This window comes from Echinops telfairi, unplaced genomic scaffold (genome assembly GCF_000313985.2).
Source record: "Echinops telfairi isolate 266 unplaced genomic scaffold, ASM31398v2 ScPeMD7_25;HRSCAF=90, whole genome shotgun sequence".
NCBI classification, from domain to species: Eukaryota; Metazoa; Chordata; class Mammalia; order Afrosoricida; family Tenrecidae; genus Echinops; species Echinops telfairi.
Window position 1 is genome coordinate 18,679,414 of NW_022103922.1, and position 26,327 is coordinate 18,705,740.

The 26,327-nt window shown below is 44.8% G+C and overlaps 1 protein-coding gene across 1 annotated transcript in view; it reads left to right on the forward strand.

Annotated features, from left to right (window-relative positions):
• Positions 1 to 4,966: 4,966 nt before the first annotated feature.
• ADAMTSL1 (ADAMTS like 1) overlaps positions 4,967 to 26,327 on the forward strand; it is a 355,504-nt gene continuing 334,143 nt past the window's right edge. Inside the window, exon 1 of the mRNA XM_004706548.3 lies at positions 4,967 to 5,241. Within this exon, the coding sequence (XP_004706605.2) occupies positions 4,967 to 5,241 (275 nt within the window). The remainder of the gene's footprint in view (positions 5,242 to 26,327) is intronic.

Genomic DNA, 26,327 nt, shown 5'->3' on the forward strand with positions numbered 1-26,327 from the left:
TAGCGATGCAGACAGAAGCATGTACAGTATGAGCCAATCAGTGGCAGTAATGACAGAGCATGCGCTGTTATGCAAAAACCGCAATAGAGTGAAGCCACGGAAGTCGAAGCGCGAAGTGGCGAGGGTTCACTGTAATGGGATCTGTAGCTTCTTTCCACAGCTCTGGCCGTGGACAGGCTGTTTGAATGGATGGACTCCCCCACTCCACTGGGGCACACCACAGAACAGCTGTTCTCCGTCATTGACGCCGCCTGTCTTTGTGGCCTCTTTGAGACAGTGCATACGCATCTCCAGCTGGCGGAAGAAAAGGGTGGCCCATCAGAGCCCTGCTCTCTTCCAGCTGGTCTTTGCCACACCCCAGAACGATTTTGTGATTGTTGAGATGGGTAGATGTGGGAGAAGCACTTTGCTCTGCCGTATCGTTTCAGCCGTTACACGACTTCCATCTGATGAGAACGACCACCCGCTTCCTCCCGACCCCCTGCACTTGCGCTTAGCTCTGTCGCTTTCCCCTCGCGTGACAATTTAGTGGGGGCTCTTTACAGCTCTGCTAACATTCCATACATCAATTCTATCACACATATTTGTACATATGTTGCCATCATCTTTTTCTAAACATCTACTTTTTATTTGAACCCTTGGTATCAGCTCCTCTTTATCCCCTCCCCCCCTCCCCCACCCTCATGACCCCTTGATAAATTATGACTTATTTTCGTGTCTTACGCAGACTGCTCTCTCCCTTCACCCACCTTTCTGTTGTTCATTCCACCCCCCAGGGTTGGGGCTGGGGGCGTTATGCCTCGATCATTATGGCAGCTTTTAGAAAACTCTACCCATCTGTGTGTGTCTGAGCAAGAACAACCTCTAGGTTCTTTTATTGCTAATGTGTACTTCTTACGACAACATCTCTTGTATAAGTCCTCAATAACCTGGTCAGTTTCCGGGAAAAATGGTTTCTGGGTGAAGTGTTACATCTGAGGTCTTTCCAGGGCTCGGTGTCATTGGGCAGTGAGACTCGGGCGGGACTTGGTGGGCGGGGCTCGGTGTCATTGGGCAGTGAGACTCGGGCGGAAACTGCTGCATGTGATTACTCAGGATGTTGAATTACTCGTAGCTGTCAGACTTGGCGCTGGTCACCTGAGAGTGTGTTGGCGCATTTGGCTCTGAAGTCAGCCACAGAGCTATGAGATGAAAACCATGGTTAGATGAGCCAGGGATGGTGAGAAAATGACACCATGCTGAGGTTGATGGATTTAGGGCCGCTCTTCTCGTATTCGTAGGAGACAGTCCCTGATTTACAAATGAATTCTTCCTAAGCCCCTCTCCGAGTGGAATTCATAGGTAAGTCAGAACAGGTGCAGATGGTTCTTATTTAGCAGTACTTCGGTGCAAGAAAAAGCAGCCCTGGTGGTGTGGTGGTTACACCTTGCGCTGCAATCCTGATGGTCAGCAGTTCAAAACCAGCTGCAGCTCTGTGGGAGAAAGACTGGGCTTTCTATTCTCATTAACACTTACAGCCTCAGAAACCCACGTGGACATTGCTGTCAGTCAGCAGTGACTCCATAGCTGTGAATTGGGTTTGTGTTTGAGTGTAAGATAAGGCCTCCTGTTGACACTGAACTGCTTGGGCTGCCACCTTCAAGGGAGTTGGCAGAAAGATGAGGCTCCCACCAGCATTTCCAGTCTTAGAAACCCTCTGCTGTTGCTATGAGTCTGAACTGACTTAATGACAGTGGGTTGTTTTGTAAGAAAGAGCTCTGGTGGGGCCGTGAGTTAAGAGTTAGGCTGCTTACCCGAAGATTAGGGGTTTGAACCCACCAACCTCTACTTTCGAGAAAGATGAGGCAGTCTGCATCTGCCTGATCCGCAGCCTTGGAAGCCTTTGGAGCACTCGTGCTCCAGCAGAGAGGGTCTCTGTGAGTTGGAATCACCCTCACAGCAGAGGGTTTGGCAGGTTGTTGTTGTTTTTTTTGGGGGGGGGAGGGGGTATGTTTAGCGCATGCAAAGGCCCAAAGCCTTTCTTGACAAAAGCTGCTTGGGCAGCAAATGAAGGGAGTGTGATGAATCTGTCTGCTCCTGTCAAGGTTCCCAGTTGGACTTCGCCTTGTAGGGTCTCTATAAGCTGAAGGACTCCATACTAGTGGATTTTGCTTTGGAGGGAGCAAGTGTGATGTTGTCCTTAAACCTGCTATTCATAGCCCCTAGACTTAGTGTATACAAGGAGCGGTGACTACAACTTGTACCCTATCTACACCTGGCACTTACTGAGGCTAGCACCCCTCACCTGGCCAGAGACGAAGGAGAGAGGGGGCTGGGAGTTGATTGCTGAATTTTCTAACAGGAAAGCATTTGATTTAGGAGTCTTCATCAACACTACACCCAAACGTCAAGATGCAGGATGAGATGCCTAAGCATGGTTAGGCAGGTTTTTGTTTGTTTTTTCTCTATAGAATGACTCAAGAGAAGTACTCAACTTTCCATAGTGCTAAGGAGCCCTGAGGGTGGGCAGGTGGTTCCACATTGGGCTGCGATCTGCAAGGTCAACAGTTAGAAACCACCAGCTGCTCCCCAGGTAAAAGACAGGGCTTTCTACTCCCGTGAAGAGTTACAGTCTCAGAAACCACAGGGGCAGTTCTACTCTGTCCTACAGGGTTGCCCTGAATGAGGACCGGCTTGGTGGCAGTGTTTAGTTTTCATGGTCAGAGCAGGCTTTATAAGGAGCATTTCCCTCAGATACATCAGATACAGTTTTGACTTTTTGGGGTCACCCTTCCAATGGCGAAACACGGGCAGGCATCAAGATGAATGAATGGGTGCTCTTTGCTGGTTCTCTGTCACCTGAGGTCAGCCACTGAAGACTGACCTGACCTGACCTGACCAACCTCACGCCATCGACTGACTCCTAGCACCCCTGGCCTGGCACAGCTGCTGACGTTTCCAAGGGAGATCTTCTGATCACTGTGTTTTGATAGTCCCCGAGGCCTCGTGCCTGAGACCTGAGTATTAAAGTATGAGAGGGATGGGATGGAGATCAAGTACAAAAAATATGTGGGGTCGAAAAATAGAGGTAGAAAGTGTGGGGGGTGGAGAGGGGGGCGGTTAGAAGTAGCCAGCATTGCTTTATCAACTGCCATCAAGTCCGACACTGTAACAGAACAAAACACTGTGCGGAGCCACCCCTAGGATCAGCAGACTTTTGCAGGCCCTGGGGTTGTCCCTGACTGCGCTTCCAGAGTAGATCACCAGGACGTCCTCCTAGCCCAGCTTAGTCTGGAAGCCCTGCCGAAACCCGTTCAGCATCACAGCAACTTGCAAGCCTCCGCTGGCAGATGAGTGATGACTGCTTGTGACTTGCAGTCGCAAGTGCAGACCCTGCGCTCGGCCTTGTGTTTCTCCCGCCTCAGCTTCCCCGGCGGCGTGCCGTTTGCAGTTTGCCTTATTAAAACGTGTTGTAAAGCCAAGAGGAATGTGCAAAATCTCAGCAAAGTCAGCCTGACTTCCACCTGGAGCAGACACAAAACCTGTTTAGATGGAAGGTCTGCTTCAAGCTAAACAAATACTTGGAGATTTCGAACGGCCTGCGAGGCGTTGCTAAGTGACGCTTCTGGTTAGAGAGGTAAGCATCTGGCCCCATTAGAGAGAAAGAGAGCCACTTTGCGTCCCTGGATTAGGAAGCAGGGATGTGGTTGCACTGGCTGCTGTTTACGGGCGCTGTTAAGAGAAGTCGGGGGTGGGGGGGGGGGTGGCTCTCCTGCTTCAGACCTAGTGTGTGATCTCCTGCAGAGACACGTGGGCCCTTCACAAGGCCGGGGACACCGAAACCTGAAACCCAGTGATGAGGTGAGATGTGCAGTTAGGGAGACCTCACCTTACAGCCTCTTTACTGCTGTCTTAGAAGAGGCATGTAAAAGTTGTACGAAACCATTTGCTTTTCTAGGCACACAAAATCACAACTCTCTATTATTCCACGAGTGTCTTAACCCAGCAAGCAGCCGGAGGGAAACCCCTCAAGGATTTGGTTGATCTCATGTGAGGGTGTGTGTGTGTGTGTGTGTGTGTGTGTGTGCTGTAGTGATGCAGTTGGACAGTATTCTGGCTGGTAGTTACTGACCTCACTCATTTGAATCATTGCGCCAATTCTAGCATTTGCACGGCTGGTCTTTGTTCCTGTCCCATGTCATTAGAATGCAACAAGGGAAATTGCAGTGTACAAATGTATGCGCGTCACCCACTTAGTTACCGTATCAGGCAAACCCTGCCTTCATTCCCTCAACCATCCAATCCTCTGACCACACAGAGCAGAAAGGGGGGTTGGGAAGTTCTTTGTCAACATTGAAAGATCTGGGAGCTAGATTCAATGAGCTGAGACGAGGCTGAGAAATATGGCCGAAACTGGCCAGGGGTCTTTTTTACCTCATTATTTAAGCGAGTGCTAGACACAGAGGGCCCCCCACGCTATTGTGTGATTGGGATGGATGATTAATTCTAAAAGCTAGGCTGTGGAGTGCAATCAGAATTTCCATTGGGAAGGACAGGCTTTGGGGTGACCCATGTCTTCGTTAGCCATTCAGTGCCACATTTTCTAGCAGCCAAAAGGGGCTGGCGGGCCACTTTACCAGGGCAGTGCGATAGGGCTTGTTGGAGGTTCTGCCCTGGGAAAGGCGGGGTTTGTAGGGAGTGCTGTTTCGGCCTTTACGGTTGTGGTGAGGGATCCTGGTAGTGGCGTGGGCGACACATCGGGCTGCTCACCATAGGGTCAGCTGTTTGAAACCACCTGCTGCTCTGAGGGAGAAAAAGGAGGCTTTCTCCTCCTGTGTAGAGTTACCATCCTGGAAGCCCGTGAGCAGCACCACTCTACCCTAGGAGGGTCACTGGGAGTCAGAACACACCCGATGGCAGGGATTTTGTTGGAAGAACTGGCGGCCTGACAGCCAGCCATCACAGCAAGCCTCCGCAGTATGACAAGATGACGTGTCCACATCATCTGATTGGAGGGAATCTGATCATAGGGTGCACAGTGGACCCCCAGCGCGTCCACCAGGTGCAGCTGAAACGGCTGCGCACCTTCAAGGATGCGTGTTTCGGGGTGCTGACCAACCTCTCTTTCCCACAGAGCTCCAGGACGGCGCGCTCCGAGGAGGACCGAGACGGCCAGTGGGACGCCTGGGGCCCGTGGAGCGAGTGCTCGCGCACCTGCGGTGGAGGCGCCTCCTACTCCCTGAGACGCTGCCTCAGCAACAAGTAAGCCCCTCAGTCCCCCCACAAGGCTTTCGTGAGTGAGGCGCACGGGTCATTCTGCCCAAGGTGTGCTTTCGTGGCTGGGGCTCTGGAGAGAAAGTGGTTGCTCCCAAATTCAGATGACGGAATGGAGAGGAGGGAAAGTAGGGAAGGTGAAATTCATATTTGAGGATTTGTTCGTTTCTAGCGTCTGTCCATCTCCAGCTCTCTCACACGATGGCCCGTTGCCGTTGAGTGGCTTCAGGGCAACTCCGTGTGCGATAGAGGACAATAGTGTTCCAAGAGACATTCAGTAGCTGAATCTTCAGAGGGAGAAGGCCAGTCCTTTCTTCCTCCAACTTTTTGGGTAGCAGCTGAGCGCTTTAACCATTGCATTCACCACTGGCCTCTCTGATGGTAGAATGAGCAATATCAAGTGTCCCTGTCTTCCAAGGACATTCTGCTATCCTCATGTCAGACATAATAAAAGGAAGACTTATGATTAGAAATGGATTTCGTATCTTTAATATCTCTCTGAATCTGGAACATATATGATTAGAAATGAATCTGCTATCTTTACCTTTTGAATGTTGTCCATCACACCCACTGTCATGACCCTCCTAGCCACTGAGTTCCTGTGAGCGGCCCAGGTTCTGGGTTGGCTGTGTTTGGAGGGTGTTTGTGGGGTTTGAGTTTGAAGAACTTGGAAGCATAGCTCCTGCGGTGGGATTGGTGAGAGGGATGACGAAGGTCGGGGGAGGGGCAACGCCGGGCTTCAAAGCAGCAAAGAAAGGGCCGGAGGCCTTGGACTGGAACGTCTTTAATAATAATTTTAATATTTCAAACCGCTCCATGAGCTGTGTGGTCTGCGACTAGGTTTGTCTCCAAACTGTAAACTATGAAGTTCCACGGTAATATTTTTTAATGAAAGATTTTATTTGACAGTGAAAAGTCACATGGAGCGAGTGAGGGGTTCGATCAAAATCACTGTACATATTAAAACATGAAACAGAAGAAGAAAAATATATGCATCTGCGGCTTCTTCTAGACTTTTCATAAACAGACAGCTCCTAGCGGTGGGACGTAGGTAGGATCAGGAAAACTGTCGACTGCCCTACTGGTGTGAAAATTTACTGAAAGCAGAGCCCTGGCCTCATCCCTGTCTGTTTTCCCAGGGACTCTACAGGGCTTGGCAGACATTAGGGGACCAATAAGTGCGCCTTCCCTGCATCAGGTGACAGCGAGAGACCAGCTGGGTTTAGACAGAACCCCATGGGACCAAGGTGCCCCTGGGAAGCATGGCACAAGCTATATCCTACACAAGAATGCCAGATCATTTCTGGTTTTTGACCATTCTGGTTTGGGGTCTGTACTAAAAACCCAAATCCACACTTACTGCCATCGGGTAGATGCCTGTAAGGCTGGGTAGAACTGTTCCCATAAGTTCAGGACACTTCAACTCTTTGGGGGAGTAGAAAGCCCAGTCTTTTTCCAGCTGAAGGTGGGTCTAATGTGCTGAAGAGGGGTTAATGCAGTGGTTCCCAAAGTGGGTGGTGCTGCCCCCTAGGGGCGCTGAAATGATCCAGGGGGGCTGCAAACACCAATCCCTCCTTCTCACTGCCAGCGAGTCGAGTCAATGCTGACTCAGAGTGAGCTACCCACCCCTGTGGGATTCTGAGACTGTAACTGCGGGAGTAGAAAGCCCCGTCTTTCTCCCTAGTAGCTGCTGCTGGTCTTGAACTGCTGACCATGCAGATTGCAGCCCACTGCATAAGTTACTCGCACTTCATCCTGTATGATACGCTGTGGCATGACAATTTTTCACTGCCTGGGGGCACTGAAAAGGGGGCGGTAAGACAAATACATTTGGGAACCTGTGGTATAACTCACTAGTGAGTTTGCCCTCTTTTCAGGCCAGCTTCTTAACAAAGCAGATACCAGAGCTGATATGAAAGAAAAGAAGAAACGGGGGGAAAGCCTTTTCTTTATTATGAGTCAACCACTGTCTTAATTTGAGATCTCAAAAGTTTCCTAAAGCTGCAATACCTGATGTTACATGATAATAGTACTGTGTGGCACAACCAATAATAAACATCATCAACCAAACCAAAGTGTATAAATATGGAATGCTCCTGTTATCTCGTTCTCTCCAATTAGCATGCATGAATATTCTGTCGGGATGAGCCAAAACATGCCTTACAGAGCGAGTCAGATCTGCCCGGGATCTTTCGTATTGTCTCAGTGATGTAATTGTTACAATGTGCTCATTTACCGAGCGAGAGACTGAGAAGCAAATAAATCAAATCACAAGGAAAATGTTTTCACTCAGCAAATAATCAAATATTGATACTGTGCAAAATTCAAAACTTACATTTTATCACCTAGTAAATTAAGACGCCCATGGCTGGGATCTTATTAAGAGTATATTATAGAAGCTAGCTCTCATTGGAGGGAGAAAGATAAACCTGTCTGCTCTTGTAGATTTACAGTCTCAGGTCCCTCTGAGTCGAAGCGCCTTTATAGCCGTCGTGCTTTGGGTTTTCGGTTTTTGTTTTGTGGTACCGCTAAGGGAACGCAGCGCTGATGGTGCAGTGGGTGACAGACAGCACTGCTAACCGAAAGATCAGAGGTTCAAATCCACCATCTGCTCCGCAGCAGAAAGAAGTCATCTGCTTCTATAAAGATTTGGAGCCGTTCTCCTCTCTCCTGCAGGGTTGTCGTCAGTCGGACCCCACTCAAAGGCAGTGGTCTTAGTTTGAGGCTGGAATTCGTGAGTTAGAGAAGTAAAATGTAAATCCTGGAAGTATAGACATTGGGAAGATACATTCCTATTGACGTTTTGCTATTGGAAAATGTATTCGGTAACTAATTTTAAGTTGGATCGAGATTTGAAGGGAAAAATCAACTCTCCAAACAGATGGTATTTCCAAAGTCTGGCAAGCACATAAAGAAATATTATTGTGTGTGTGTTTTCTAGGGATTAGTATGAATGAATCCATCACACACATGACAATCTCCTATGTCCTTCATAACGGGCCTTATTCTTTAGCAAATCAAAACTTGCCGCCACCACTGGGTGCTGGCACCATCGGGATCCCAACGAAATGTATAGTGCTTTAGAAAGTGCATCGAGAGAGTGTATAGTATATGCATCTGTGTATATATTTTGTATACCTACTGTGTAGTGCAGTGAATTACTTAATGTGTTGCTCCTCACCACAGTCTCTGTAACTCCCACCGAGGAATCTGTCCCAGATTGCTCTGAGTCGAGGTGAGGGAAGACACGGAGCAGGTTCAGTTGTGAGGGATTGTTCATGAGGACAGTTGTGATGAGCAACCCTATGGGTCTAAAAGGAACCATCTCAGAAGCAGGAAGTGGGCATCTGACAACCAGCAAAAGCGAAGTATCGGGAGTTGAGCACATCCTTTGGACCCTGGAAGAACGAACACCAGGGGAGCTGCAGCAGCAGCACCAGGAGCAAGAGGTGCGATAGAGTGGTGGACGTTCCAGCCCGCAAAGCAAGTAAAACTCGAGCGTCTGAGCAGGAGGCTGGCTTGTGGAGAGGGCTGCCTGGAGGCATGTAGTTGGGGAGCCAGGTTTGCTGATCCAGGGCGCTGAGCTGAGCATATTCGGGAAGGGGGGAGGCATGCTTGTTGGGCATTTACTGGAGCCCTAGCCAGAGCTTTGTGGCATGTGAGGGCAGGAGGGTGCGCCCGGGACCATGTGGCTGAGAAGCCAAAGGCTCCAGAGAGGCCCGCCTGTAGGTTCAGCTGAGAAGAAGCTGTCCTACCCAAATCATTGTCTCCTGAGCATTTGTGACCTGTTAATGTCCTTTAAAAATCTCATAGTTGTACTGTCTATGAGTTCTATGTGGCCATTGCAATAAATTATTGAAGCCGTTGAGAAGTTGTCTGTAGCAAGGAGGGATGGCTGGTGTCAGAATTGATAAGGAAAGATGGAGGGTGGGAGCATGTCTCACCTCTGCCTCGCTCCAATGGGCCTTGAGCAGCTGGTACTGATGATGGTGACTCTCCTTCCCCACGTTAAAGTCATGAGCCCTGGTGGCGCAGTCAGGTAGGCTCTGGACTGCTAACCATATGGTCAGTGGTTCAAATAAACCACTGTCTGAGAGACAGAAAGAGGAGGCTATGTGCCCCCATTATTAAAATAGGTACCTTTAAGCAGTAAGAAAAATTAAATAATATGTGTACTCTTGAAAGCAAAATGCCATTAAAACAAGGTTAATGAAATACAGTCGTGTATGTTTCTCATTAATACTTGCCTATATAACTTAGGACACTGGTTAATCTCTAGAGCCATCCTCTCTGAATGATATTCTGAAAAATGTAGAAAAGAAAAACAATGAATGCAAAAGCAAAGGAAAATACAGACAATCCTAAACGTAAAGTGTGCTTTCTGTATTAAGATTGCTTATTAATGTTACATGATGTATGAATTGTAAAAGCGTGCATTGCCCATGAGCAGTGGTTGAGGGGCCAGGAAGGGGTTCTGATCTGGGGAGTTCATTATGAAGAAACCTTCCCCTGGCTTCTCCACTGCCCCTTCTGTGAGACTGGCAAGTACGGACAGTGGTTGATTTGTCTCATTTTGTAATTTTGGAGCATTGATAATTGTCTGTGCCTTCTACGCTGGTTTGCATACTAAGGGAAGGGCTTTGTAAACATATCTTGCAACCTTTACTAATTGTTGTAAGATTGTATTAGGTCATTGTTTCCCTAGTCTACCTGGTCTAACACAGTCACATTGAGTTACTTCTGCTAGTGGACTTTCAGCGGGTGGTACATACTGCCAGCTTTCAATTTCTGTTGATTTCAGTCTCTTATTTCAAGTGAATTGAGTAATGCACCAGCAAGCTGGACAGCCTTCTCTGTCAAAGCCTTCAACCGCTGCAATTAAACTGAGTGTTTCTCCTGAATTTGTCTGCTTGACCTAACGAAGTGAGCACTGAGTGGGACCGATCCTTCTTCAATCTATTATAGTCAATCATATATTTTGTGATGCTAAGGGCCTAGCACTGAGTGCTGTAGATCTGACCTAAGCCACTTACTTTGGGTTTGCCCATCAAACGTTTCAGGTGCGTTAGGTAGTACTTAACATTACCCCGCAGGTGCGTTAGGTAGTACTTAACATTACCATGTGTAACACTGTGTCAGACTGTGTGAGGTCTAAGCCAAGGCCACAGCCAACGGGATAAACGCAGCTCATTTGAGAGAATGAGTCATAGGGCTGAATGTTCCTAAGTGTGATGTTGACATTTGAACTGGTGGCTGAAGATTTAAAGGTATTTTATGACTTCCTTACTTTCTGACATGCCAAAACAAATCTTCAAATCTGTATTCATTTGATTCAGCGATTCAGTTTGGATTCAGTGATTCAGTTTGGATTCAGCGATTACTAATGATACAAACTGTGGCAATGTCGTTGGTTACACACTGGGCTGCTAACAGCAAGGTCAGCAGTTCAGACCCACCAACCAATTTCTGGGAGAAAGATGAGGCTTTCTGTTCCAGTAAAGAGTTATAGCCTTGGAAAACCCAGGGAGCGGATGGGGTCCACCGGATGGGGTCACTATGAATCAGAATCAAATTGATGGCAGGGTGCTTTTTGTTTTTCTTTTTAAAAGATAAATTTATAGATTGAGACTGTGACTATCTTATTAAAGCCCAACTGATAAAATAAAGGGCTCGTCTGCTTCCTAGATATCTAAACAGGGAAAGAAAAAAGTCAGTCTGATGAGTGATGACATCTTTTTAAAGTTGGATGAAATTACTAGGTGAACACGATATAACATCACACTGTGAGGGTGTCTAAAGAAGTAAGGTCATGATATTATCTAAAGAGACATAGCTGCCAGATGTTCTCAATACAAACAGAAAATTAAAGAGCCCCAAGGAATCTTATTCCATCGGATTGGGAAAGCGGAGTACAAATTTCTCATTTGATCAGAGAAAGTAGGCTAAAGTCTCATCTTTCTACTGTAAACATGGTGTTTTCCCATTCGCTACTGATATTTACACTAATATAGGATTTACTTCTGGCTAATGGCGACACCTTGCAGGGGCATTATCTACGGTGGCTCCTCTAGCCAAAGTCTTTGTAACTCCCATCAAATGGCTTTTTCCTGCATGGGTCTGGGTAGGAAGATGGGGGAAGACACCCGTGAGCTGTTGTTAACAGGATATATTGGCATACCTTCTTGCTGGTTGTAAACTAGGACCGCCAAGAAGCAGGAGAGGGGCATCTCACTACCAGCAAGAACCAGGAGTGGAGTGTGTCCTCTGGACCCCAAGGTTCTTGCACAGTGGGTTTCCTTGATCCAAAGACAGCTGCAACATCAGAGAAACAGCAATAACAGAACCAGAAGCCAGAGCAGGAGGCAGAGGGGTGGACTTCCCAGCCCACATAGTAGAGCTGAGTGCTTGGGGCAGGAGGCTGCCGTCTGGAGTAGGGTGCCTCTGGGCACTGAATTGGGAGAGCTGAATTGGCTGACCCATGGAGCTTAAGCTTGAATGCCTTCAGGTGGAGGCTCACAGCAGAGCTGCATGCTCTACAGACATCTATTAGTATCCCTGAAAGGACGTTGTAATGTGTCCTGACTGAAAAACTCTATTCTGAGCATTTCTCACCTGCCTTACAACCTGTTCACTTCCTATATAAACTCTTTAATTATGATGAGTGTCTGAATCCTGGTGGCCATTGTGAAGGATTATAGAACTGAGATATGAAAGTTGAAAGTATTGTGAATGATGGTGTGCACCCCAAAATGAGAAATATCGAAAGAAAAATGTTTAATGTTAAGATTTTTATTCTAAGCAACTGCTTAAACAACTTCTTTTTTCTTTTTTAAGGAAAGGCATCTTCTCTTTGTGGTAACATATGATTAAGATGCTTAACAGGACTTGTGTTAGATGCTTTAGAAGTTTCAACAGAAGGGAGCCCCAAAGCAAGGTTTATCTGTTATTCTTTATCTCGTGGTGAATGTTATTAACTTTGTTTTCCTTGGAAATGCTTGAGGTTTCATGTTGGTTTGTTTTGTATTCAAAAGAGAGAAATACCAGTTCAGAGTGATAATTTTTATGTGGTTGAAACAGAACAAAGGCAGGAAACTTTTGGAAATTCAAGCTGAATTTAGAAGACATAGAACAAGGAATCATTTCTGATGTCAGCTGGGTCTTAGCTGAAAGCAGAGTACTAGAGAGAGACATGTCTGTTTAATGACGATGCAAAAGCATTTGACTGTGTGGGTTGTAGAAAAGTATGGATAACAGTAAAGAAAGGGAATTCCAGAAGACTTCATTGTGTCCTTGGTGAGCCTGTACCTAGACCAAGGGTCTGGTGAAGATCAAAGATGAAAGCCTTCCGCAGAGATAATACCTCGACATAAAACAAAAATCCTCACCGCTCAAAACATAAGCGCCATCCTGATAAAAGGAGAGGAGATTGAAGTTGATAACAATTTTATTTTACTTGGATCTACAATCAATGCCAATGAAAGCAACAGTCAAGAAAGCACATGACCGATTGCCTTGGGCAAATCTTGTGCAGAATACTTCTTTAAAGGGGTTAAAAACAGAGATGTCACTTTCAGGACGCAAACTACGGTACGTTCATATGCACATAAACTGGACAATGAAGAAGGAACAAAAATCTGTGTCTTTGGATTATTGGCAAAGAATATTGGCTATGCCAGCTACTGTCAGAATAATGAGCAACTCTGCCTTGAAAGAAGTACAACCAGAAGGTTCTTTAGAAGGGAGGACGGTGAGACTTCATCTCACGTATTTGGGACAAGTTATTTGGGAGACCAGCCCCTGAAGGATAACATGCTTGGGGTAGAGTACAAGGTTGTGAAAAGAAGACCCTCAAAAAGAGGGATTGACACAGTGGCTGTCACCTAAGTGCAGACACACCAGTGACCACGGGTGATGGTCCAAGACCAGGCATTATCTCCTGTGCGACAGAGGGGCCATGTGTGTTGGAACCTGTGAACTCTTTCCTTCCTTTAAATACTGATGCTTACACTTATACAGGCTCTAACTAATTTTTACTGCAAGCAATACCAAAAGAGCTGAGATTTTTATTATAAGCAACAGCTTCGATGTTATATTTTTTCTTTTGAAGGCATCTCCTATCTGTAATATCCAGTGAAGGTTGATAGGACTTGTTTTAAGGGGTTTCAGGACTTTCCGTTAGTTCATGTGAGCCCCAAAGCAAGATTTTTGCCATTCTTCATCTTACCAGCTGTCATTTCCTTGGAATGTTTGAATTCTTGTTTAAAAGAAGGTTATACATGTTCAGAATGGATTTGACTACAGTAGCATTTGACGTTGTGTGAGTGTGGTTTGAAGGAGGTGCCCTTTTCAATTGTGTTACAAGAGAGAAACACATTCTGGAGAGATAGCTAAGAGTGTGTGGTTGCATTCCATTTACTTCTCAAGGTAAAAGCAGCAGCATCTACACATATCGCCAGGCTTTCTAATATCCCAGGTCCTATATCTTAGAAGAATGTGTTGTTCTAAGATCTGCTCTTTCAGGGAGAGAATGGAATAAGGTCAAGGACTGAAAGTTGGGGACCAATGCCTAGGATCTGGTTCCCCCTTAAACTAGTGGACTAGAATAAAAGTGATTGGAAATGTGTTATCCATAACCTTTACTGACTGTATGGAAGTCTAACTTTGGGGTGTCTTTTATTGTTTACTTAAAAGTCCTTGCTTGGTCCATTCACTAGCTCTTCTGATATTTTTATATCTTTTGATTCATTCATCCAATAATATTCATTGGATACATTAGGGTACTTGTTGGGTATAACTAAGGATATAACACCAAAGGGACAAGCTTCTCCTCCTCATGAGTTTACCAAATAATTATTTTACCCTGGTTTCTTCTGCATATCATGTGCCAGAAGTTTCAATAGTTAAGAGGATGACTTTCAGTTCTGCAAATCGATGATGCCTGTGTAGAAAGTAATCTTAACCTAAGCTACACTTCAGAGTCACCTACAAAGTTTTAAAATAGGTACTAATTTCACACTGAAGACCAATGAAATTAGACTCTCCGGTGCTGGAGCATGACCATCAGTGATTGATCTTAATGGACTGGCAGCGTTGGAACGGCTGCTCTGCTTTAGGGGACAGTGATGGAAGAGTGGCTTATGTGTCCAGCTCCCCAGGTATCGAGTAACCAAGAAAGAGGATTTCTTTATAAAGACACTTCATGGTGTTCAAATCCCTCTATTGGAAGTGGAAGTCCCCAGTCTCCAGTGTAGAAGGGGAACATGGGCATTAGCATGGCAGGACACACGAGGGGGGTTCAAAAAGGATGTGTGGGAAATGCCATTATTTTTAAATTCTCTTTTCTGCAGACTGTTTTGAAGCTGCCTTGTATAAATGATGATTGCCCTGGGGACTGTGAGCTATTACAGGAAAAGATACTCTTGGCACGGATAATTGTGTCAGTGTCCCATTGGCTAATGTCCTTGACTGATATGATTGGAGGTTCATGTCCACTCAGAGACTCTTTGGAAGAAAGGCCTAACAATCTATACCTCTCCACAAAACAATCAACCTTTGAAACCCCTTTGGATCACGATTCCATTCTAAGACACCTGGGGTCACCATGAGCCAGTCAACTGGAGAGTCACTGGCTTGGCTTGGTTTGTATACGTTTGTCTATTATTGGGTTGGTAAAGATCAGTCTTTCCCCAAGAGGTAAATGGGCAAAACGCCAGAGTTTTGGTGAGTGACCAGATTAATGCCCCAGGGAATCTAGGAGGGCTTATGTAAATCCTCAGAGACACCCCGCTACACACACACACACACACAGAGAGAGAGAGAGAGAGAGAGAGAGAGAGAGAGAGAGAGAGAGAGAGAGAGAGAAAGAGAGAGAGAGAGAGAGAGAGAATGATTATGTTTTTACCCATTTGGTGGATTTTAGTTTCTCCCTCCAATCCAGCACAAAGAATTTTCATTTCCCTTTAAAAAAACATCTCCCCAATTATTGCTGGAAGATTCAACTTTCCCAATTTGAGCCGCTGAATAAAGGTGTTTAGTGTCTTGTTTAGTTTCAGAGATTATGGGTTGGTTGAAAGGGACACCAGATGTTTAGAACAAAGAAGGGGAGGCAGCAGAGCTGCGCACTCTGGGATCAGGAAGAAGCGTGGAGGAAGACTTTGTGAATGAGGCGTTCACTTGTGAACTGCAGCCTCAGAATACAGCGTACCACACCCCGGTGACTCATAGGGTTCTGCTGGATAATGTCTGATAACAGCCAGGCCTTTCTTCCTACTCTGTCTTAGCCTGAAAGTTCCCTTGCAGCATCAGGGCAACACAAGACTCCAGTGATAGACAAGGGGTGGCGGGGAATGCAGTTTGGGTCTCCTGCCTGAAAGCCATGAATTCTACTGAGTCTTCAATGTCTCCAGCTTCACGTGTCAGCCTCCAGTGACCAACGAGTCCTCCCCTGCTTTGGGCTCACTGATCGAGACAGAGAAGCTTTCCTCGTGAGGAACACTCACAGCACACGTCGTGGGAACTCAACACTCAGAGCAGTGGATGTCATTGTCCCTAAGCAATCTCCATCCACTTTTGTGCCCATTCCCTTTTGCTTTTATCAAATGTCTGAAGCGGAGTCTCGACCCTGCCGCTTTCTGCCGAGGCAACATTGGAGCGGCTGTTGAGATACTTGGGGTTTCGGTTGCCTATCCAGGAAGTCAAATGGGAAGTGTCTGGAATAACGCGGCTGTTCAGCTCAGTGGATGAATGCCCGAGGCGGCCGCCAACTCTGAAATGGCACGTGCCATCCTCAATGATTGTGGAGGTTCATGTCCACCCAGATACTAGGTGGCCATGTCCAGCAGCTGTGCAATGCTGCAAAGGTAGAGTGTGGTGGAGTCGAGGCTCAAATTCAGACTTTTGATAAAAGCAACAGGAACAAGGACAGACCCAAGACCCTCTCTTCTCCAGTTCTGCAGTGAGAAGCCCATCTTGCTGCTGAAGAGAACGAGGAACAAAAGCTCCTCTTGATCTGAGTGATTTACAAGAAAAATGTTGTGATTCTCCAGGCCCCCATTTTGCAATGGACATCTGGGTAATATGGAAGGATTGGAGCACTTTTGTCTCCAGCCAAAAGAATTCATAAATTCCCGGCTCAGGGATTGCATAGGGTGAGGTTGTTACAGTCCAAGAGTTTCATAACATACATTTCCCTCATGGGGAAGATGGAAAAGTTGGACTTGATGTTGCTGAAGCACATTTGTTTTCATTCTTTTCTCCTTTTCTTTTCTTCTTTTTTCTGTTGCCTTTTGGCTACTGAGCACATCTAAAATCATTTGCAAGCCTCGTGGCATGTGTATGCTTTATAAAGGGCATGTCCTTCCTGCTAGGGCATCTCCTGCCCCTCTGCCACTAACCATTTTTCAGAGGGAGCAAATACTTTGCAGTGACCGATACAACTTTGGAAATTAGAGATATAGGAAAATAAACAGGTCCACGAGAATGAGCCAAAGGTCTCTTTCCTTTGCTAGTGATTTAGTTTCATTTTACACTGCACATCTTCAGCTTAGTATAGAACAATATTTGTGGGGGTTTGGTGTTTAAAAGTTAGAGCACATTTAAGGCCAGAAGTTCTTTATGGCCTGGCATTACCTTTTTAACATTTGCTCCCGCGACACTCTTTCTGGAGCCCTAGTAGCATAGTGGGTTACACATCGGGCTGATAACCACAAAGTCAGCAGTTCAAAACCACCAGCAGCTCCATTGCGCGAAAATGAGGCTTTCTACTCCCGTGAAGAGTTAGTCTCAGAAACCCACAGGGGCAGCTGTATCCTGTCCTATAGGGTCACTATGAGTCGGCACCAGCTCCATGTCAGTGAATTTAGTGAGATACTCCTTCCCCTGCCTCATCTTTTCTTTTATCTCCTCTCATCTTTGATGGGATACATGTGGAGTGCACTTCAGATATTCAGAGCCGATGACGGTCCCTGTGGGCTTTCCTCCTGCCCAGGCCCATCTCTCGGAATCCCCGGCCGCCTTCTTTAGGCTTCATTTCCTGCATTTGGAAGCTAGTTCATTCATCTACTGGCCTGATCTGGATCTTGCTGTAGTCAACTATCCTGTGTAGCATTGCCCCCTATGGCCTAGTGACTGTCTGCTCACCAAAGGTCAGTGGTTTGGACCCACCCGCCCCTCGTAGGAGGAGGAAGTTGGCAGTTGGAAAGGTTGCAACCCGTGGGGAAAGTTCTGCTTTGTCTTACAAGGTTGTAAGCAGTCAGAATAGACCCAGTGACAGGGGGTGGTTAGTGGTGGTGCCGTGGTTTTCTTGTTCGGGTTCCCCTGTGAGACGACAGGTAACCATAGCCTAGGTTACAGTAATACGTTGTTCTTTATGCTTTCCTGCCTTGCTCTTAGTTATCCAAACACTGTTGCGTGAATATAAGGAATTAAGACTCATGAGCAAATGCATTGTGGTAATTTGGGAAGCAGGAAGAGGGAGGGAGAGAGATGTTTCCAAAGGCCCTCTTGGAACTTTTTTCACCCACAGAGGACCACTCACCTACGTTGTCTTCTTTGTAAGTTACTTCCCTCTCATCACCCTCTTCCACGTTCCTTATGTATCCAGCCCATACGCTTTAGTTTCCCTCTCTGCATTATACTGCATGTGTCCCATTCAGAGTCACAAGGGGCTTTCCCCCTCCACTAACTTCAGCGCTTGCTCAGGACCAGGGAAGTCATCATTTTTGTGCCTCGTCCTGGGTCAGATGGGATGCCGTGTAAAGGGATTGTCTGAGCTGTGTTCTGAGGCGTTAGGTTTCATCAGGAGCGAGGCATGCTGTTTATGGAATTCAATGGAATTGGTTTGTTTTTGCTTTTGATTGGATTTGTTTTGATTATATGTACATTCTCCTCATAGTCACAATCCCAGCCCTTATTTGTGAAAACTTGACAATTTGTTGTTGTATGTCTTTCCTTAAAGAAGAAGCAGAGATGTGTAATATCATACTTGTTTATGGGAAGAAAAAAAAAGTTGGCGATGTGTTTTCTAGTTGTAATTTAGAACATACCAAACAGGCATAAGAGCACATAAACCAATTTGAAACTCGCAGGGAGAGGTCCAAAATGTAGTCTAAAATATTCTCCTGTGAATCCAAATTTCATTTCAACAGTTTATCAGCCTCTTAATTTCTGCTCAAGAAAAAATCCTGGAAATGTACAGAGAAGTTTCGCTAAGTGTCCTATGGTAGACAGAAGATAAAACAACCCAACAGGATACAGTCTTACAATGTTCTGCTCACATCACCACAATTTCTATTGCTACCGAAACAGGTCTCCACTTCACATTTTAGTAACACTCTGTGCTACATGAAGAAGGTGGGGACATCAGGATAGAAAAAGACTCATTAACAACTGGGATAAGCAGATGCCACGACTGAACTTGAAGCACTTGGACTTGAAAATGTAGGGATGACTCTGTTGTCTTCAACAGAGTGAAGACAAAAAATTCTCACAACCAAACCATCAGCAATAGCATGACAAACCAAGAAAGATTGAAGTTTCGTTTCAAGGATTTCCTGTTACTGGGATCCATAATCAGTGCCCGTGGAGGCAGCAGGGACGAATTCAAGTGGCATCCTGCATTGGACACATCTGGAGCAAAAGACATCTTCAAAGTGTTCAACAGCAAAGCTAGCACTTTGAAGACTAAGGGAGCTTCACCCAAGCTATGGTATCTTCAGATGCCTCATACGCATGGGAGAGCTGGGCACTGAGGAAGGGAGAGTGAAGGAGAGTTGATGCCCTTGAATTAGGGTGTGGGTGAAGAGTTTGAATGATGCCAGGCACTGCCAGAAGAACAAGCAATTCTGTCTCGGACGAAGTACATCCAGACGCCTTAGAAGCTAAATGAGACTTCACCTCTTGTGTTGGCTGTGTGATCAGGAATGACCAGCGCCTGAAGAACGACATCATGCTTAGTGGAGAGTCATCCTGAAAGAGAAAGACTCTCGATAAACTGGATTGGTACAGTGGCTACACCAGTGGGTTCACACCTAGCAGTGATTGTAAGGATGGCACGAGAGCAGGCAGGGTTTCCTTCTGTTGTATGTCAGGTCTTCCTGAGTTGGACCCGACGTGACGGTTCATGAGAACAAACTGGTGCAACATGAAGATGGTTTACCATGTTGCTCTTGCTCTCAGATGCCGTGATGTGGTTCAGAATCACAGCAGGGCTTTGTGTCAGAGTGTTCTCGTGTTCTCCAGACTGCAGCCTTAACCAGGTGTGTATTCCATGGCACCGTAGAATGGGTTAAAACTGCCAACCCTAAGCTTAGCAATTAACTGCCAACTATTTTCACTACCTAGATACCTTTTTTAAAGAACCCTGGTTGCCCAAAGTTAAGCACTGGCTAACAATCAAAAGGCCATGGGGTCAAACCCAGCCAGTAGCTCTGTAGAACAAAGACCTGGTGATCTGCTTCCATTAGACGACAGCCCAGTAAATCCTGTGGGACAGTGCGGCTTTGTCACTTGAGGTCACTCTGCATTGAAACTGACCAGATGGCATCTGACAGCAATAACAGTAGGTCACCTTTTTATGCTTTCCAAGTTGTGTTGGCATATAATCCACATGCCCTTCCATTCAGCAGTTGCATTACATAAAAAATTGTGCAGTCATCACCACAATCAGTTGTAGAACATGTTCTTCACTCTTGTACTTATCATTAGCTCCCCTGTCCCCCCCAACCTCCCCTGCCATATTCCCAAGGAACCTCTGATCCAGTTACCATCCCTATAGACTTACTGATTCTGGATTTTATATAAAGAAAAACACTTAAAAAGAAGACTAACAGCAACAACAAAGCAGATAAAGACCTCAATCAAAAAGAACACAGAAAATATTAAAAATAGAACAAATTAAAAATAGATCACAAGGACTATCCAAAGATAAGGTGTGGAATGACCTAACTGCATCTGCAATGACTCCCTTTCCAATGAATTCTGCACGGTAGCAAGTCTATTCACCTTCCAGGGCCTTGTTAGGGTAAAAATCAATATAGAACAAAAAATGTTGAACTGAGGCTATCACAAATATTATCCATGCACATTCAAACACAAATATTTGTAAATCCAGGTCACAATCATGGCATCAATTTTCATCTAAGCCGTCCCTAGTCTGTGTACAATGGCTTTCAAGCTGCAGCTTTGAGATCCGCCCTTCCCGTGGCTCCCTGGGCCACATTAGTGCCCCTGGCAGAAGGAGAAGAGCTTGTGACACCAGGGCAGAGCCTGTTCCCAGTCAGCTAACCTCCTGATGGATGGCACCTGGCACCATGCCTCCTTGTTGTTTGTTGTATTACTACAACAGAAAGCATTTTCAAAAGCTACATTCATCAACTTGTCATAATAGTTTGGCTTGCATATCTATCTACCCAGAAAAAAAAATAAATCTCTCCCTGAGCACTAATCCGTTTGAGTCATGTGATGGATCACATGCTGAAGAGGAAGCCAAAAGCCAGTAGGGATTTTGGGGTGGGATTCAGGGGCCTTTCAACTAAATGATTAAGGGAAGAAATATTTGGTGGGTGGGGGTGGACTTTTAAAAAGCCCGAGAACCTCAGGCCCTCTGTCTCCTCCTGGCTTTGAACAACTGTTTCATCGGTGGCTGCGTGTGTTGAAGAAGCTAGGACTAGGGCTTCAGTGGGTTTTGTCTAATAAGCCAAAACCAAGCTCACTGCTATCAAGTCCTTCCGACTCATCGCGAAGAAGACCCAAACTCAAATGGGGGTGGGTGGGGGTGGATTGACTATATACAAAGTCAAGGGCATCTTTCAACACAATGTCTGTTGATGAAAAACACAGATCTTAATAGATTAAACGTTATTTGTTATAGAAAACATTGGAAACATTTTGTATTTATAAACAAATTTTGTATTTATATGTGATTTGCATTATGTGGTGGTGCTGTCGTGATGGGTATTAAAAATCATGGTACAAAGGAAATAACAGCTCATTAAATAGTTATTCAAATAATGCGAATCCACCAATATTAATATTGTACTCACTAGGGATTCATGGAAGAGAAAGATGAGGCTTTCTGCTTCCACAAAGATTTATAGACTCAGGAACCTATGATGGGACAGGTGACATCCAAATGGGTGAGCTATTCCCTATCTCTTTCTGCCCATGGAGGGCAAGACCGCTATCTATGTGCTCTGCACAGACCCCTGTTCTTGTTCCTAGGTCTCCAGCATCTAATTAGAGTCATAGATGAGGAGACGTCATGGAGAAGTTACAGGTCAAACCAATTGTGGTCCAGTTCGGTTGACCTTTCCTCCTAGTTCATCTTATTCTAGAAACTCGAGTGGAACCTGTTCAGGATCATAGCAACATGCAAGTCTCCCCTGACTATGGTAGGTGAGCACTGGTGTTCCATTTTCCAGAAATGTAGATGAGCGTGTCTGAACTGGCTTCTTGGGGCAATTTCTGCTGCTCCAATGGGTGTTGACGTGCTCATTTGAATCGAAAGGGAAAACTAGGTGCTCAGTGACACATGGACCTTTCTAAACTGTAAATCTACTTGCCTGGTTAAACCCTGGGTCGGTTTACGACCCACCGTCTACATGGCTCAGAATCCTTCAGCCTGGGATTTCAGAGGGAATGTTATTTCCATTTCTTTGTAAGTACTCTTAGTTTCCTTTTGAAGATTCAAAAGGAGAAGGGAGATCCATAAGAGGATAGATGGTCTTATTTTAAAATGTGTTGACTTTGAGTCTGTATTTGAAAGGCAAGCTGTCACTGGATAAATCCAATAGCCTGCTCTTACTTTGTCAGTCGAGGGGAGAATTCTAGCCTTTCATACAGGAAACCTGAGTGTGATGCCTGGCTAAGCCACCGCATTTGTCGTTATCCCTGGTCTGTGAGGGGAGGCTTGTGTGTTGCTGTTCTGCTCACAGACGCCAGGGGAGCTTTCAGAGGAAGACGGCAGAAAGGCCTGCCCCTCAGCCTCACAACATCAACCAGTGAAAGTCCTGGGGCTCACAGAGGTCAATCCACAACTGACCATGGAGGCGGGGATGGTGTGGGACCAGGCGCCCTTAAGGTGTTCTGTCGTGGATGGGGCCTCTGTGAATCAGGGACCAACTGGGCGGAGCTTACAACATCAACAGCAGTTCTTCCTTAGCGGCCGTCTTGGCTTTGGGGGCCAAACACCGAGTGCCATGGCCCCTCCGAACTCTGCAATTTAAAATGCACAGTTCCCCGATCATCTTGAAACTGTTCACCATCGCTGGTCTGATTCCATCACAGAAGAATGTATCGCTTCAAGTGGGAATGAGAAGAATTTAAAAACAACAGGCAGTTTCATCTCTATGTGCCCCATTTTACTTATTCCTTGTGCAAGAGAAATGGAATTAGCCTTTCCTCTTTTAAAGATTTAAAATGGATAAGCGGAAGCAAAGAGGAGGAGTCCACAACTTGTTGAAGGCTGGAAGGAGAACATTTCATTTTCTATGGTAATCATCTCTCAAAGGGTTGTGAAATTATCATAATTGAAATTTAGATAACATCGGGCATTTCAGACCTGGGAGTGTTTGGATGGTTCATTAAGTGTTAATGAGAGACAAAATACACCTCAACCCTATATTAATTTCAAGATAAATGATTTAAAGTCAGAAGCATTCACTAATAATGGGTTGTGATTGAGTTTCTTTCCCTTTTGTAGAGAAGGAATTAAGCCGAAATGAGTGACTGCTAGGCGCCTAGTGTTGTAATAAACAAAAGCCTCTCGACACGAAATTGGCTTTGAGACTAGTATGTTTTTCCTTCTGTTCTTGCGTCAGTTTCTGGGCCTGCAGATTGTACAATAGTTATTCACCAAACAGTCCTATAACATTTTGTAGTTTGGGTTGAGAAGATGCAGTTAATTAGATCTTTTGTTATCAGTGGTCACTCGTTTCCTCTGAAAGTACTTGGAACTAAAACTTTGAATGTTTGTTTTTATCCGCAGGCATGAGTTTTATTTAATGATGAAAGAAACCATTCAGTGGTTTTAAGTTGGCAAAGTGTAATACAGGGAGTCCCTGACTTGTGACATTTTTCAGGTTACAATGAGCCACATGTACAACTTTAAGGTTTTTCTGTTTGTGTGGTATATCTTAGGATTAGTAACCTGTATGTACTGAAGTATATCTGTGAGCTTTTATGTAAAATGTTTCCAACCCTCAAAAACAAAAATCAGATCAATAAAGATAATATAAGGCAATAACAATGACCTTTTCAAAAAGAAGGTATTTGACACCTGTCAGAGCCAACTTAGGATGGAATTGTCAGAACAGAACCCTGTCCTAAGTGGAGGACCACCTCTGTGCATAGTTTATTTACGACCCATCTGTCGGTTTGTCGTAGTGTGTTGGCTTGTGTGTTGCTGTGATGCTGGAAGCTATGTCACTGGTATTCCAAATTCCAGCAGAGCCACGCAGAGTGAACAGGTTACAGTGAAACTTCAGACTAAAACAGATTAGGAAGAAGGACCTGGTGATCTTCTGTGGGGGGGAGGGGGGTTTGTCTGTGTGCATGTGTGGGGGGGTAGTAATCCAGGAACAACCTTATGAATCGGAACCTAACATTGTCTGAGCAGGACCAGAAGATGAGTCCCTCAGACCACAAGACCCTCAAAATTCAACTGGGAGGAAAACACCCCCTCAAAGTGGAGTAGAGCTTCATGACATGCACACAGACGCAGACATCCTTTAATAACCAGAACATGGAACGTATGGGTGACAACCCAAGAAAATCAGAAGGCACCTAAAAAACAGAGTACAAGAAAGATCGATATTCTAGGCAGCAGGGCCTGGATATGGACTGATCCTGGCCACTTGGAATCAGACAACCATATGGCCTGCTTTGCCAAGAATGACAAATGAAGAGGAATAGTGTTAAAACTATTTTCCCAAAATCTCTGAAATGCAATGCTGTCAGTAATAGGATGGTGTCTGTAGGCCAACAAAGAAGACTAGTTCATTAGACTGTGATTCCAACTAACCCATCAACCAGTAATGCCTAAGGTGAAGCAATTAGAGCTTTTCACCAACTTCTGGAGTGTGAAATTGATCATGTATGCAATCAAGATGCATTTAGAATTATTGATGATTTGAACATACGAATTGAAAATGAAGAAGTCTTGGTGATAAAAACAACAGCAGATAAATCATGATATACTTTTGCAAGATGTGATTTATTCATTGAAAATTGCGCTTTTTTCAACAACATAAATGATGTGGATGTTGGGGGAGTCAAATTAATTATATATATGGAAAGAAATTATGGAGAAACTCAGTACGGTCAGCACAGGCTGGGATCCACTGAGGAGAATAGATCAATGGTTAGCATTCAAGTTCAACTTGTAGCTAAAGAACATTAAAACAAGCTCACACTGCTAAAGTCCGACTGTCGGTATATCCTGCCTGGAGTTAGAGATCATCTCCAGAATAGATCTGTGATATTGCACATGTATGACCAAAGACTAGACGAGTTACGGGATGACCAAGGACATCATGTGGGCAGAAAAAAAAGAGATTATAAAAAATGCAGGCAAGAAAGAAAAGACTGACATGTAGATGGAAAAGAGACTATGAAACTAACTCATGAGTGTTGATTAGCTCACAAGAAAGGAAGAATTAAAAGTCAAAGATTTGAACAGAAGATTTCTAAGAGTGCCTTTAGAAGTCACGTATTATAATGAATGTGCAAAGACCTGGGGTTAGAAAAGTAAAAGGAAATAACTTTTTGAGATATCTGAAGCTGAAAGAACCGAAGAAAAAAGTCAAGTCTTGAGTTGCAACATTGAACTCTGGGCAAAATGCTGAAGGACACAGGAAGCATCAAATGATGGAATTCATATTTAGAAGCATTGTACCAAAAGAACTGGTCAACATCCACACTTCAGGAGATCATATATTATCAAGAACGTATGATACTGAAGGAAGAGGTTCAAGCTTCACGGAAGGCACTGGTGGGAAAAGCCTGCCAAATCGATGGACTCCCAAGTGAGGTGTTTAAGAAATACACAGGTTGAAAGAGCGTACTCAGCTCTGCCAAAACATTTGAAGACAGTGCACTGGCCAACCAACTGGGATAGATCCATATTTGTGCCCCTTCCAAGGAGAGGTGAGCCAAAGGTATGTGGAAATTATCAAACCGTATTATTAATATCATGCACAAGTCAATTTTGCTGACAATAATTTTAAAATAGTTGTAGCAGTACATAAACAGGAGCTGCCAGAAATCCAAGCCAGATTCATAAGAGGATATCAACAAGGGAGACCACTGCTGATGTCAGATGAATCTTGGCTGAAAGCGGAGAATACCCAAAAGATGTTTACCTGTATGTTAGTGACAAAAGGCATTTGATTGTAGGAGCCATGACAAATCTTGGATAATACTGCAAAGTCGAGAATTTCAGAACACTCAATTGTGATTATGCCAAACCTTCACAGAGACTACGAGGCAGACATTTGAATACTGCAAGGGAATACTACATAGTTTAAAATCAGGAAAAGTGAGTGTCGGGGTTCAATGTTTTTACCATACTTATTCAATCTGTATGCGTACCAAATAATTGAGACAATCTGGATTATCTAAAGACCACAGTATAAAGATTGAAGGGAGAGTTCTGAACAACCTCTGCTGTGCAAATGACACAACTTTCATGCTGAAAGCCAGGAGAACTTGAAGCATTTACTGAGGAGGAACAAACGATTTGTACAGCCTTATGTGTAAATTGGTGAATAGAAAACTTAACTACTCTGTAAAGCTTCATCTGATGCACAATAAAAGGGTGTTTTGTTTGTTTGTTTTTAATAAGATTAATACAGTTTCCGTGAGGATTACACTTCAACATAAAACAAAAATCCTCACAACTGGGTCAGAGGCAGCATTATGATAAACAGATTAGAGAACGGAGATTAGAAATTGTCAAAGATTTTATTTTAAATTCACGTTTATTTTATTTATTTTTTAATCAATTTATTGGGGCTCATACAATTCATCACAATACATAGATCAATTGTGTAAAGCACATCTATACATTTGTTGCCCTC